This window comes from Phascolarctos cinereus, unplaced genomic scaffold, assembly GCF_003287225.1.
Source record: "Phascolarctos cinereus isolate Bilbo 61053 unplaced genomic scaffold, phaCin_HiC Scaffold_4;HRSCAF=312, whole genome shotgun sequence".
NCBI classification, from domain to species: domain Eukaryota; kingdom Metazoa; phylum Chordata; class Mammalia; order Diprotodontia; family Phascolarctidae; genus Phascolarctos; species Phascolarctos cinereus.
The window spans coordinates 682,731,308-682,745,691 of record NW_027555847.1 but is presented as its reverse complement, the minus strand read 5'-3'; the positions used below and the strand labels follow the sequence as shown (position 1 = coordinate 682,745,691).

General features: G+C 46.1%; 1 protein-coding gene across 2 annotated transcripts in view; it reads right to left on the bottom strand.

Annotated features, from left to right (window-relative positions):
* RAB11B (RAB11B, member RAS oncogene family) overlaps positions 1-14,384 on the bottom strand; it is a 35,584-nt gene continuing 21,200 nt past the window's right edge. For both annotated transcript variants that reach the window (XM_020978186.2, XM_020978185.1), the window contains exons 3-5: positions 12,305-12,498; positions 7,071-7,151; positions 1-3,856 (exon numbers count right to left, since the gene is read on the bottom strand). In XM_020978186.2, the coding sequence (XP_020833845.1) occupies positions 3,711-3,856; positions 7,071-7,151; positions 12,305-12,498 (421 nt within the window). In that variant the 3' untranslated portion in view covers positions 1-3,710. The remainder of the gene's footprint in view (positions 3,857-7,070; positions 7,152-12,304; positions 12,499-14,384) is intronic.

Below are 14,384 nucleotides of genomic sequence, written 5' to 3'. Positions count from 1 at the left end.
TTTGGTATGGCAATCTTTATATCCACAACACAGAATAACCATGCACAAATCCAGGGATGCAGGGCTCTATTTACAAAGAAGGTTGCACTCAACTAAATACAAGTGCTGTGGAATAGAAGAAACAGATATATGAATGAGCAGAGGTCTGCACCAGCCCTGGCTTTCCCATGCAGACTAAGCCCGCTTGTGGCGTAGCAATTACTCAGCAATGTCCACTATTGACCAACCTGACCACACCCAGAAATTTGGCCTGTGTCAGGAAGACTCCTTACAGCTAGCTTAGTCACCCTACCCGTAATCCCAGTAGGTGGGTGTTGGAGGAGTGGGGGGGGGAGTAGGGGATTCTGGTCAGTTTCCCCAACCCAAGCATACTTCCTCTTAGTTGCTGTTCACTGGCTCAGGGCCCTTGGTGGCTTGCCAGCCTGTCATTCCAAAGAAAAGCATCTTCCAGAACTGCCCATGAGCTAGAATACTGAATCCCTCAGAACTTGAGGGCGTGTCTCAAGCCACATGACTCACATTTTCTGCCCTATGCCACTTAGGTCAGAAGTCTCTTCTCCTAGGCAATAACTTTTTCATAAACACCTAGATGCAAGTTAGCTGCCAAAGAAAGTCAGCAGGTAGCAGACTTAGTATGCTACCAAAGTGGAAGTGAGGACCAATAATGCCAAGGAAGAGGTGGGAAAAGGCCAACCCCAACTCTTAAGCAGAAGGCACCAGGTGGACCCAGGCCTGCTTGTCTCATGGCCAAGGCTAGCTGGGACCCTATACTCCTAACTTGGATTATCCACAGGGATAATGAAAGAAGAGGCCAAGAAAAAATAAAAGGCCTTAATCTTCACCCCCAGGCAAGAAACCAGATAGCAGCAGCAGGGTCCTGGAAGACAGCTGTCCAGGACAGGATAGCTAAGAGTCATTTCACACTGCCCTGGAGAGTGGCTGTAGTATGAAGGCCTCTAAGCTGGTGAAACTTGAATAATTTAGTCAAAGGAAGTCATAACCTAGAAGGGTTATCCAGAGTCCATCTTCCCTTTCTGTGATATTGGCCCTGGTCTGAAAGAGAAGGGGTGGTCATTAGGCTGTTAGATAAGCTGTCAGGAACTTGGTGGTGTCTTGGGAGGCTTGAATCCTGAATAATTAATGTTCCTGTACATGTCCCAGAGCTCTACCCCTGCCACAACCACAAAACCATTTCTACATCTTCCTAGAAATCTCAGAAAGGCAGGCTGAAGGACTGAGTCAAATGGTTCCAGTTTCAACAGTCCTTCCTACCCACGGCCAGCAGCAGCCATTGGCTCCTGGAGTCTTGGGGGCCCCGGAATGTCACCAAGTTAAAATTTCCACCAACCCATCCCAACAAGCTCCAGTCTCAGCTCAAGCTTTGGGGCAGAAGGGAAAGACCCAATTAAATTGTTGAGGGCTGGAACAATTTCCTACCGTAGAGCTGAGAAGCAAGTCAAGGGACTTTGAATAAGGCCCGGGAGTACTAAATATACTACCCTGGCCTGAACTTTCATGGAGGCATGGAACAGGGCACTTCAAAGGGAAAGAAGCTGCATTTCCTAGCCTGACTCCTCCTCAAAGGAGCGGCAGTTTGTGAGGCCAACAAGAAGACAAATGACTCCTGAGTGGCTCCTCCCTTACCTCCCCTGCCCAGAAATCACTGGCCTTCCTCAATAAAGAGCAAACTCCCTGTAAATTTAAAAGACCAGTACATTAAAAGCAGCCCAGGGATGACAAGGAAGAGAAACTACACCAAAGGGCCAACAGAGCAGAGATTAAGGCCCTGCCTCGCCTTTAAGGCCAGTGAAAGTACAGATTCACTGACTCCAACACACAGACAGACCCTCATCCATTCTACTCCAGCCACTTCCAAAATGCTGCTGCCAATGTTGGGACCTCTGATGTAAGGAAGAGACTTCACGCAACAACCTGTGCTCTGAAGCTGGCAGCTGGCTGAAACCCAAGCCTCACATCAGCCTAGGAGACCCATCAACGAAACCCTTCCATGTAGGAGAGCAACAAGGCCAGGGCCCTGGACACCTTCCTGAATCCATAGCACACACACCTTGAAGGCTAAATGCTCCAGAACAGCTAGTTCTCACTTGGCAAAGATTCCAGAGTAACTCCAACAGGTTATCAACTAACCTTGGGAAGACGTCTTTGTCTTTTACACGCACAACTGGAAAAACCCCTCCGTCTTATTCCAAAAGCTAGCTTTCAAACAATGCCTGGAATGTTAGCTCCACTTTTCCCCTGTCACCCATTCACAAGATGCAGGTTGTACCACTAGGACAAGGTCCTGACATGCAAAGGGGGTGGAGTAGGGCATCCCACCCCAGCGAGAGCATGTGACACTAGTCTGCCTGCAGCCAACATGCTCAGAGGCACAGCTAAGCAGTCCTCCCTCTTCCTTCGGCTAATCTCAGTGTACTATGCAAACAAGCACACATGGCTGGGGAAAGCTCACTGCCTGACTGGACCATTACCAACTTTAGCCTGACCCTCTAGAAAATGGGAGTGTGATCAGGTTTCTCTTGTTGTACCAGACAAAGATGTGCAGTGGTCAAGATTGCTGCTGAGGCTAGTGGGCATCAGGAAAAGTATAACTGTTGCAAATAGCATCCTGGCACTGAGGAAATGAGGAAAGGGCGAAGGAACACAGTTGCATACAGGAAATAGAATCATACATTTTAGTAAAGGTCAAGAAAAATTATAGCCCATGAGAGTCAACTGTTAAAGAATAAAAAGGTGAGGGAAAGGGTTGAGATGCTATGATTTGGCATAAATCTTACAAAATGTATAAAGAATCTATGTTTTTCTACAATAACAAAACCCAAAAACTCTAAGTGCAGTTATATACAAAACATGAGAATATTGCTTCCCTTGCAAATGGGTCTCAGGCAAGATGGTGGATTGGAGAGGGGGCTGTGGGCAGAAAGGAGATTACCAAGGGCCTGCACAGGCTGAAGCTGGTCAGGGTTCTGGGAGCGGAGGGAGAAGCCGCAAAGGAAGGGCCGGCACTTGCTGGATGCTCTGATTGAGGAAGAGGATTCTCTCTGGTGGCTGACAAATCATTCCATCATCTCAGCCTGCCCCTGGACTCCTGAGTCTCCTCCCTGGGGCAAGAGGTACCCAGTAATGACTCTCCCTAGGACCAGGCCCAGAGGCTAGCCACAAGGAAGGGAGGAAAATCTGGGGACTGTGTCACCAGCAGCCTCACCATGGGTCTTCCACCACCAAATGAGAACCCCCAGTGCTCATCGAAGGATCCCAATTGGACACAACAGGACATCTGAGGAAAAGATTTTTTCCCTCTTTAATTTCAGCACACCTCCTCCCTTCCCTGCTCCCCATGTTCCCCAGAGATCTAAGAGTTTAAGAAAAAGTTGGGCTAAATGCAAAAGCAAATCAGTGTAGGTATGTCTTTCTTCAGCCGTGATAAATGAAGTCTTGGTTCCTCCTCCTCCTCCCACCAATCACTAGACAACCAGGCCCAAGGTCAGCCCACTCCCCTGGGAGCCTGAGAGGAAAGGGGGGTTTGGCCTACAGTTAATGCTCGAAGATGGACGTTGGGGATGGGGGAAGAAACGAGGATGACAAAGAGTCACTGAATCACAGGAGACAACTGCAAAGACGTGCACACACGTTTCTAACTGAAGCACAGCGAGGTAAGGGCGGGCAGGGAAGGCGCCTCTGGGCGCGGGTGGTCACAGGCTCTGGCAGCACTGGAGCTTGTTGGATTTCTGTCCATCGGTGGTAGGGGGGACACTGATGTCTACCACATTGTTGCCGGGAGATTCATCATGTGCAGAGCGGTCAGCAATCTGCTTCTGGGATACGATGCGGTAAATCTCTGTGGGCATACAGACTCTGGGTTAGCAAAGCAGGAGAGGGCCCTGCCAAGGTCAGCAGAAAAACACACAGCTCAAAGCTGTGCCCCACAGAGCTAAACATTTTGTCCCTGGTTCAAGACAAGAAGCAGAAACAGACATAAGCAAAGAGGGAGCCCAGGAACACAGAGAGATGCAGTCCTGGCAACCCCCTCTTTCCCTTTACATAGAATCAAGCAGGCCCTGGAACAAAGGTGTTAGGGGCCATCACTCCCAACCTTAACACCAACTTTCAGTGAAGATGGGATTCACTCTCAACTCCAACACACAAAACTTCCATTCTTCCTTCAGCTATGCCTCAACTTTCCAACAGTAAGATGAGCTTCTTGTTTTTGTCTCCCTCTAGTCACCAGGGAGCTTGAGGAATGCATGCATTAACAGGTCAGGTGCTTCTCATACATATTTCAGGTATGTCATGCTAAGGTAGCCTTGGGGGAAACAAAAGGACATATGTGGAAGGGATCCTGAGCCAGTTACTTGACCTCTGTTTGCCTCAATTTCCTCAACTGTAAAATGGGGATAATAACACCACCTACCTGGAAGGGCTTCTGTTTGTTTGTTTGTTTCTTTGTTTTTGAGATGGCTGAACCACAAAGCAGTTAGCTGTTTAGTAAAAACAGCAACGGGGTCCTGGGAGAGGGAATTAATGTACCCTCCTGGGTTACTGCAATGGCTTCACCTAGACTTCTCTGCCACCCCACTGAACATATATGTGGTCAGGTCTGGGGCAGGGTGGCACAACTCCCTCCTCCATGATTCCTGTGCCAGGGGCTTCCTGGAGGGAGGCTGAGGATGGGGATGCGTCCAGCCTCAGGACCCAAAGGCAGTTCTGGATCACTCTCACTCTCTTCTCCCAGGGGCCAACGCTGTCTAATCTGGTCAGCTCCTGTCCTTCCTATACCCCAGGAGGTAGGCAGCATAACCCTAATGGTAACACAGGCATTGGTAACAGAATCCTACAGATATGACCTCCCACCACAAGATGACCTTCCCTGGCAATAAAAGATGCTGGGCTACATAACTAATTCTGGCACCCCAGAAGAGCGGTGAGTTTCTGGCAGTAACAGTATAGCTGAAGTGATTTTTGCTGCATGTGGGACAAGGTACAAGGGGCTGGGAATGCCACAGCCTCCACATCCCATTCACTGACTCCCCAGCAACTCCAACTTCTGGCTGTTCCCAGGCTTCCCCAAACCCTTAGCTTTCATTTCCCTCTGAGTTTTGCTTTAGGTAATTACTTGCCAAGTTATCTAAATGTATTAGAAAACTGACAGAGAGCTGTCCTACTTAGGCATACCTCTGCAATAGGTCACACCCTACTTCCGCCCTTGCCACCCTTCCAGTGACAGTACATTCGATCATCTGGAGCCACTTAGGCTCTGATTGTCAAATACAGACAGAAGAATCACCTGGATCTCTCAGGCAGTGATATAGTCTATTGCTTTTGCTGAACAGCATGTTTACCATCATCACCTCCTATCTCTACTTCCTGGACCTAAATGTATTCACGGCATCTACACCAGGGACAAACAATGGGCTGCATACTATACTACATATTATACCACACTACACTATACTTACATCTGTATGTTAGCTTAATTTCATCAAAAACCTATGAGAAAATACTATTCTGACTATATCCTACAGCCTTATAGTAACTCCACACCTAGAGAGTTACTATGACTGTCCCGTTCAGAGAAGAATTTCTAGGGATCTGATTTAAGCAGCTGTGGAGCTGTGAACAAGTACCGGAAAGCCTCTAGAGGGGGCTTTCTGCCAACAGCTGGGACCAATCAACCCCAGAAGGAGGAGGGGAGGGGAAGAGGGAAGAGGGGGGGAAATTCCAAACAACTAAACAAGTGCTATTTCTAAGTATAACCTTCAGTCATTTTTTTTTTAGCGAGGCAATTGGGGTTAAGTGACTTGCCCAAGGTCACACAGCTAGTATGTGTTAACTGCTTGGTCTGAGGCCGCATTTGAACTCAAGTCCTCCTGACTTCAGGGCTGGTGCTCTATCCACTGCGCCACCTAGCTGCCCCTACCTTCAGTCATTTTAAAAAAAGCAGTATTAACCTCTGGATGATCCACCAATCTGAATTTTTTTTTTTAAAGGCAATTGGGGTTAAGTGACTTGCCCAGGGTCACACAGTTAGTAAGTGTCAAGTGGTTGGTCTGAGGCCAAATTTGAACTCAGGTCCTCCTGACTTCAGGGCCGGTGCTCTATCCACTGCACCACCTGGCTGCCACCAATCTGAACTCTTTTGAATGTCAAAGGGACTTTTATAGCTTAAAATTCCTAAAAACCTAAGTCACATAAAATTTTTAAAAGCTTTTTGTGAAATATAAACATTGAAGCTTTACTTTTGAAATAAACTTTTAAGCCCGGAAACAAGAGTAGACTAGCTATTTCCCCATGTTGTTGTTGTCCAGATGTGTCTGACTCTTTGTGATCCCATTTGGGGTTTTCTTGGCAAAGATACTGGAGCAGTTGGACATTTTCTTCTCCGGCTCATTTGACAGAATAAGGAAACTGAGGCAAACAGCCCAGGGTCACAGAGCTAGTGCCTGAGGCCACATCAGATTTTCCTGACTCCAGGTCTAGCACTCTATCCACTGCTTAGATTTCCCCAGGAAGATGTTTTTCTAAACTACCATGTTCCCCCTGCACTTTTTCTCCCTTCTCCCTTTTTACCTTCCCTACAGTTTTTTCTCTCTTCCTTCAGTTCCCTCTCTCCATACTGACCATAATGTAGCAATATGGTGTATTTCTTATTACAGAATCTCCAAGAATGTTACGCTGGAAGGGATCCTCAAAAACCACCTAGTTCAAACCCTTATTTTATAAAGAAAGAAAGAGATTTACCTCAGGTCATATGTAGACCTGAGGGCATCCCTAGCACTAGAACCCATGTCTCCTGATTCTCCAGGCCACAGCTCTTTTGACTTTGCAAAGCTATTTTTAGTGACTAAAAGTTTGTGTTCTTAATTCTTAAGAGTACATCAGTGAATAAATGAGTTACTGGATAAAAAACACTTTGTAAGCAAGGGGCTATAGATGATGTATGAGCTATTCATAATTTCTGCCACTAAAACCACCGAATTGCTTCCTGGATTCCTGCTTCAGGCCAAGGTTTAACCAGCCCTGCCACGCCCACCCCAGGCCAAGGCACTGCTCACCTGTGAGAATGTTCTTAAAGGCTTCTTCCACGTTGGTTGAATCCAATGCAGATGTCTCAATAAAAGACAAATTGTTTTTCTCTGAAACAAAGAGCAGGTAATTCTAGTTAGTGCCTGGGAACATCCTGACACCCCCTCTTCCTTACTATGACCTCTTAGTGAATTAGTTCAGTTTTACACAATCCCCTGCTAGCAATCCTGCCCTCTAACCCCAACCTTGGCTTGCTCACAGCATGACAGCTTTGCTGTGCATGGCACTGGAAGAAATCACAAACTGGGTCCACTACAAATTTATGTTACATAATCTCACCTGGGTCCTCACTGTTGGAAGGCAGTGCTTTTCTATCCTACCAACCCATTTGTTATCCCACTCATGACTGTGGCTATTCCAGACTCTCTCCTTCTGGAGTACCATTTTCTCCCCACCTTCTTATCTGGGGACCTTGACTCATACTTCCCTGAAAAAATTGAGGCCACTTGTTAAGAGATCCCTCTTTCCCCCCCCCCTTATTCAGATATCTCCTGTGTCTTCCTTCACCCCTCTCTCACACCAAGAAGCGGACTTTCTCCTTGCCAGGCACACCCCTTTTCCATGCACCCTTGACTGCATCATCTCCTGTTTTCTCTAACAGGTTGCTCACTCTTATCATCTCCATTTTCTGTATAATACTCAATCTCCATCTACTGGCTCCTGCTCCGCTGCCTACAAACATGCCTATGTCTTCCCCATCTTTAAAAACCCCTCACTGACCCCACCGTGCCAGCTACTGCCCTGTAATTCTCTTCATCTTTTCCACTAAACTCCTTGAGAAAGCTGTCTACACTAGTGCTTCTACTCTCATTTACTTCTAACTCTTCTGCGATCTTGCTTCGGACCTCATCAGTCAGTTGAAATTGCTCTCTGCAAAGTTATCAATGACCGTTTACTTGGTCACAATTCGAATACCTTCTTCCTTAGCCCCAGCACTTGATGCTGTTGATTACCTGCTCTTTCCTGGTTCTCCCATCTGACAGCTCCTTTTCATTCTCCTTTGCTGGATCTTCCTCTAGGATATTCCCACTAACCACAGGTGTCCTCTCAAAGGGTCTGTCCTGAACCCTCTTCTCTTCTCCCTCTTCATTATCTTGCTTGGTGATCTTATCAGCTCCCACAGGTTCAAATAGCACCTTTACACAGATAATTCCCAGGTATATTTGCCCAGCCCTTACCTCTTTCCTAACCCTAGTCCTCCATTATCAACTGCCTTTTGGACATCTCAGAGGCATCTCAAACTCAACATCCTGAAAAACACAACTCATTATCCTTCCCCAAAATCTTCCTCCCTTCTTCCAGCTTTCCTATTACTTTCTAAGGAACCACTATTCATGACCCAGGCTCCCAACCTCTATGTCATCCTCAGTACAGCTTTACAAGTTGACAAAGCATCTTCTATTCGTTATCTGATTTGAGCCTCATAAGATCCCTGTGAGGTGGATACTAGATATTATCCCCATTTTACAGTTGAAGAAATATGCTTAAATGACTTTGTCTGGGGTATCCCAGCTGTTAAGTATCCGAGGTGGGACTCAACTCCAAGTGTGACTGACTACTAAGTCCACCATGCCAGGAAAAATGTCCTGATCAAGATTTATCAAATCTCAGAGGCGGAGCCAAGATGGTGGAGTAAAGGCAGGGGCTTGCCTGAGCTCTCCCCCAAACCCTTGCAAATATCTTTTTAAAATAACTCTAAACAAATTCTAGAGCAGCAGAACCCACAAAAAGATGGAGTGAAACAAATTTCCAGCCCAAGACAACTTGGAAGGGCAGCAGGAAAGGTTATGTTACGCCAAGGTGAGAGAGGAGTGCAATCTAGTGCAGCCCATGCCAGCACAGCCCTGGCCCCAGCCCCAGCAAACACAGATCAGGCCTTGGGAGTGATTGAATCAGCAGCAGTGGCAGCGGCTGCTTCCAGAGCTCTCAGCCCACAGATGGTCAAGGGGTTGAAAAACTGGTCAGAAGATTACAGGGGTCTTTTTGCTAGCACTGAGGCAGGACTCTATTGCTTTTGCCCATACGTGGATCGGGGTCCTCAGCGGCAGTTCCAGGGCGAGGAGGAACACTAGCATAGCAGAGCTTTGGGCTTCAGTGAAAGAGGGGACCCTCCTCCCAGTTCCAGGGCAGAAAAGAGTGCTTGTGGTCGCTCACAGATCAGAGCAATAAACACCTCTCCTTAGATCATACCTCCTTGGAAGAACTGAAAACTCACAGGTCCCTACAAGTATCTCTGAAAACAGCTGCACAAAACCCCTGAAGCTTGGGACAGTGTGCCTTCCACCCTGGGTGCACCTTAACAAAGAGTTAAAAATCAACTAACAGGCTGGGAAAATGAGCAAACGATGGGAAAAAAAATTTATCAAATCTGTACAAGTTGGATTTTTTTCCCCTAAAATAAACTGCATTACTTTCAAGTATGAAGCTTACAAATGCATGTCAATGCTGAACACAAGGGTACAAATCCTTCCCTACTGGCATGTTTCAGTGATTGCAATTTAACTGAAGGCCCCACTTTACTACCATGCTCCCTCAAGTATTTCCTGAAGGACTTTGGACAGCTGTTCCTCTCCCTATTTCTGTTTAGCTTCATCTGCACACGTTCCATAAAATCTCTAACGTCGTCACTACCAGTCACTGTCATAAGCACTCACTCCTCCAGCTAGGTTTCTCTGGATCTGTATCCTCAGAACTCACTCCCAGGAGCTTTACTCTTTTGAAGTCTTGCCCTTTTACAATGCATCCCCTTTTCCTTTCTTCAGCTTGCAGATCCAATTCCTAAAGAACCTTCGTAGACTCCCAGGGCACAGGCAGTTGCTGACCTCTCTTCTCTTCCTCCCTAGTCTTCTGATGACTTATCTTTGGAGCTTCCTTCCTTTTATTAGATCAGTCTCCCCTCTGCTTCTGGGCAGCCAGACTGTTCCTCCTTCTTGTACTGCAGTCTCTCCTCATGGGCTTTGTACTGTACTGCAGATCTCTCTCCTCCTTTACTTGCTTCTGGCCACATTATAAATGTTTGTTGACTGACTTACTAATTAACTCTGGAGTCCTTAAATACCGTGTTTACCTTTAGGACCCAAGAAACCTACAAAGCTGTCTCTTACTCTCACAGTGAACACAGGAGCTTCCAATGTATGTGAATTTATATGGGTCAATACATATACATGAATTTCTAGGAACACATACATTTGTCCATGTGTGTGTGTGTATGTGTGTGCGCGCATATATATGTGTGTGTGCATGCATACATACACACACACACAGACACACACACATCTTTGGAAGAGCAGTTTGGCACAGGGGACAGGCTCAGAGTTAGGAAAACCTGAATTCGAGTCCTGCCACTCACATGTACTAGATGTGTCACCGGATCAAGGCCCTTACCTTCAGTGCCCCAGACAAATCTCTAATAAAACAAGTTGCAGAGTATGGCTGATCTGCATTGGTGGAAGGAATTTTTTACCCGAAGTTCCATATATCATTGAAATCTCAGGCCTAGTTAGTTTTTGGTTTTTTTTTTTTACACATGTCTGCGCATATGTTGTGATTTATGGGGAGTAACCACCCTTTCTAAAAGTCTTCCTACAATGACTCACTGCTTACGGAATAGAAGCAACCCTGGCATCCCAAAGGTTCTGTCAAGTGGGTGAGGTCTGGCAGCTCCCAACCAAACTGAAGAAGCTCCCAAGACAGGCCCCAGGGGCTGTATAGGGCTGTGGGTTGAGGACCAAAACCAGTTAAGTAAGCTCAATACCAGCTCACCCTCAGAGTGATGAATTTTTCATCGTAGAAACTTTTGAAGACTAAGTCCTAAAGGGGTTTTGACCTGCATCAATAGGGATTGTCCACCTGCGCTAATGTAATTACACAACACTGAAGTAAGCATGTGTAAATACGTATGTCTGTATATTGTAAAGTGAGGCTCATTAATATACAACCTATAAATATTATGCAGAAAGCCCTACTATATAATAACAATATGTGGGAAATGGGAATCTATGAAATGGATACATAAGCAAAGTAGTTCTCAGTATGGAAATCTTTGCTTGATAAAGAAACTTATTACTGTCCCTTTAATTGGGAGTCAACCCTTTAAATATCTCAACTGTGATTCAATCTTCTTCTCTCTCCTTTTTCTTCCCTACTGACAGGGTATATAACTCCACATGGAAAAGCTCTGACCTACAACCATCACCCAATGCAAACTTAACAACCTCTTAGCAGGCAAGATGGGAGGTTTTGCCAAGTCCACACATATGAGGAAAACTGCATGTGGGACAAACAGTGTAAGGTAGGTACAAACTCAGAACTTAGGGTAAGTGAGTTAGAGGGTATTGATGGCCCTGCTCTACAGGCTAAAAGCACTTTCAGCAAAGCCAGTATTAAAAAATTACCAGCCATTCAAGAGAAGACAAAGTCAATGGGAAACCAGGATTTAGTCTATAAAGAATTATTTAGAACTGTGTCAAGAAAGGCACACATTTACATGGCTCTGAGGAAAAAAGAAAGCCTGACCTTCAACACATAGAGGCTGATACCTTTACATTAAAATTTAACCCAGAGCTCATATGACTCACATATACTTAGCTGAGTTTTTCCACTCAAAAGTATTTATTCTCCCTAATAGGCAGAAAATTCTTTTGGGCAAAGGGAAAACTTTTTTTTTTTAAAAGGTAAAGCTTCTCATAAATAGACCAGTTTTATTATCTTTTACATTATGGAGAAACAGAAGATGAAGGTCTGCAATACAAGGCACAGTGGAGAGAGCACAGAACTAGGGATGAGAGGGCCTGGATTTGATTCTAGCCCCTGACACCTACCAGCTCTGTGATTACAGGCAAGTCACAACCTCTGTGAGCCCTGGTTTCCTTATACATAAAATGGAAATAATTATAACTGTACCACCTACCCTCACACGGTTATTGTGAGGCAAGTGCTTCGTAAATCTTAAAACACTCGAGATCAAAGAATTATGATTTTTCCCCTGCTATAGTATAATAAGTTACAAGAGGACAGAGACTGAGTCATGTTTAATGTTTCCATTCAGATACCTAGTACAGGGTCTAGCACAGCAGCAAGGGACTAAGGAATTATTTGTTGAACTGAGTTGAAGGCACTGAGCTCAATCCCAGGGCAGGGCAGAGAAAGCTTCCAGATTCAAGTTCCCCACCTTCTGGAATGCCCCTAGACCAAGGCCACCCACCTGCGAATGCCCGGGCCTCATCAGTGGGCACGGCACGGAGGTGGCGCAGGTCACTCTTGTTCCCCACCAACATGATCACAATGTTGTTGTCAGCATGGTCACGGAGTTCTTTCAGCCAACGTTCCACATTCTCATATGTCAGGTGCTTGGCAATATCATAGACCAACAGGGCTCCCACAGCCCCTCGATAGTACCTGAGAAAAGATCAGCAGGACATTAATTTGGCCAAGTAACCACACTGCCTATTCCAGTCGGGCTTTTGCTTCAAGCTATATTCTAGCACCACGTATTCTTTAAAAACCAGAGATTAAAACAAAACCCAGAAACTCGGCCAGGAACTACCTTACCAAGGGCTGCCTAAAGTCAATGATCTCAGCCCCATAAAATAAGGCCTTTCTCATGCTTTCTGGCGCCACTGCACCAAGGTCCCCAGAGTCCTCACCCACCCAAGACTACTTCCTTTGACAAGTACACCATACTCTCATGCTATTTTCTCCCACATCTCTGTTGTCACGTGGAATTTTACTCATCAGGAATGTACAGAATCACAGAATCTGAGTTGGACATGACTTCAGAGGTCATCTAGTCCAACACAAACCTGAAGAGAAATCTCTACCAATTGCAGCCCTAAGCTGGGAGTCAGGAATACCAGGTTCTATTTCTAGCTACGTCCCACCTCATTGTTTGTTCTCCCTCTCCCAACCTCAGTTTCCTCCTCTGCAAGTGCTCATTCAGCCTCTACTTAAAGATTGACAAAGAAGAATGCACTCCCAGCCCTCTCCCAACTATGCCTTTACTTCTCAGCCTGTTGCAGACTTCCAATTACCCTACCACCCATGTGAAGCTGCATTTACTACGGGTGCGCCAATGACTTACTAGCTGCTAAATCCAACAAGCTGTTCTCAGGCCTCAGCTTTCGTGATGACTCTGCAGCGTCTGACACTGCTCACCACCCCTTCCTCCAAGGCTGCGCTTTCCTGGTTCTCCTTCTCAGCGTCCTGTGGTTATCATCCACGTCCCACCCTCAAAAGACCCAATCCTAGGCCCTCCTCTCATCTGTTTGGATAGTCTGCGCTCTCATCAGTTCCCGTAGGTTAAATCGTTCTCTGCAAGCAGATCACTACCAAGTCTATGTATCCTGAGCCACAACCACGCATCACCACTTGCCAGCCTGCCAGACATTTCTATCTGGATATCCCAAAGGGATCTTAAACTCAACAGTTTCTAAACAGAACTCGGGATCTTCTCCTAAAACCTACCCCACTTCCTAATTTCCCTATTTTTATGGAGGGTCCTCCCTGTCACTTAGGGTTACATCCTGGGATTCTTCACTCTCCCTCACATCTGCTCCACCTCTTCACTCCCATATCCACCAGTCTATTTCTAACCCTCATTATCCGTCATGCTTTACAACTGGTCCCTGCCTCTAGTCTCCCTCACCTCCTCAATCCCTCCTCCACACAAACTATCAGACTGGTATTCCACTGCCTTGCTCACGAAGCTTCAGGGTTCTCCATTCTCTTTGGAATCAAATACATCCCCTTCTGTGAGGCATCTGAACCTCCCCAGCCTGGCTGTAACCTAGCTTTCTGGACTGATTCACATTACTCCTCCTTGCACACATTATCACACAGTCAGCTTCTGACCTATTGGCTGTTTCCTAGATACAAACTTCCATCTCCCACCCCCACATCTTTGCGCAGGTTACCCTCTATTTGAAATATTTTCTCTTACACGTCTTGTAGAATCCCTAACTTCTTTCAAAGCACAATTCAGGCGCCAAGCCCTACATGTGGCCTTTTCTGATCTCCCTGGTTTAATGTTTTCCTCTTTACCCAGTGAAATTACTTTACTCTGCATATATCTGGCATACCCTTATCCCTTTCCGTCACATCTCAAATGTGGTCAGCCTATAGGGATTCACAGGTCTCGTGGCCAATATGCATCACTCTACATCCCCCAGCCCCACCGCCAAACCTCCCAAGTCTCCTAACTCAGTGTTCATCTACAGCCAGGCAAAAGAATGGATCCCTTCCAAACTGGGGAACTGGTATTTAGATAGGAACATCACTGAAGCTCA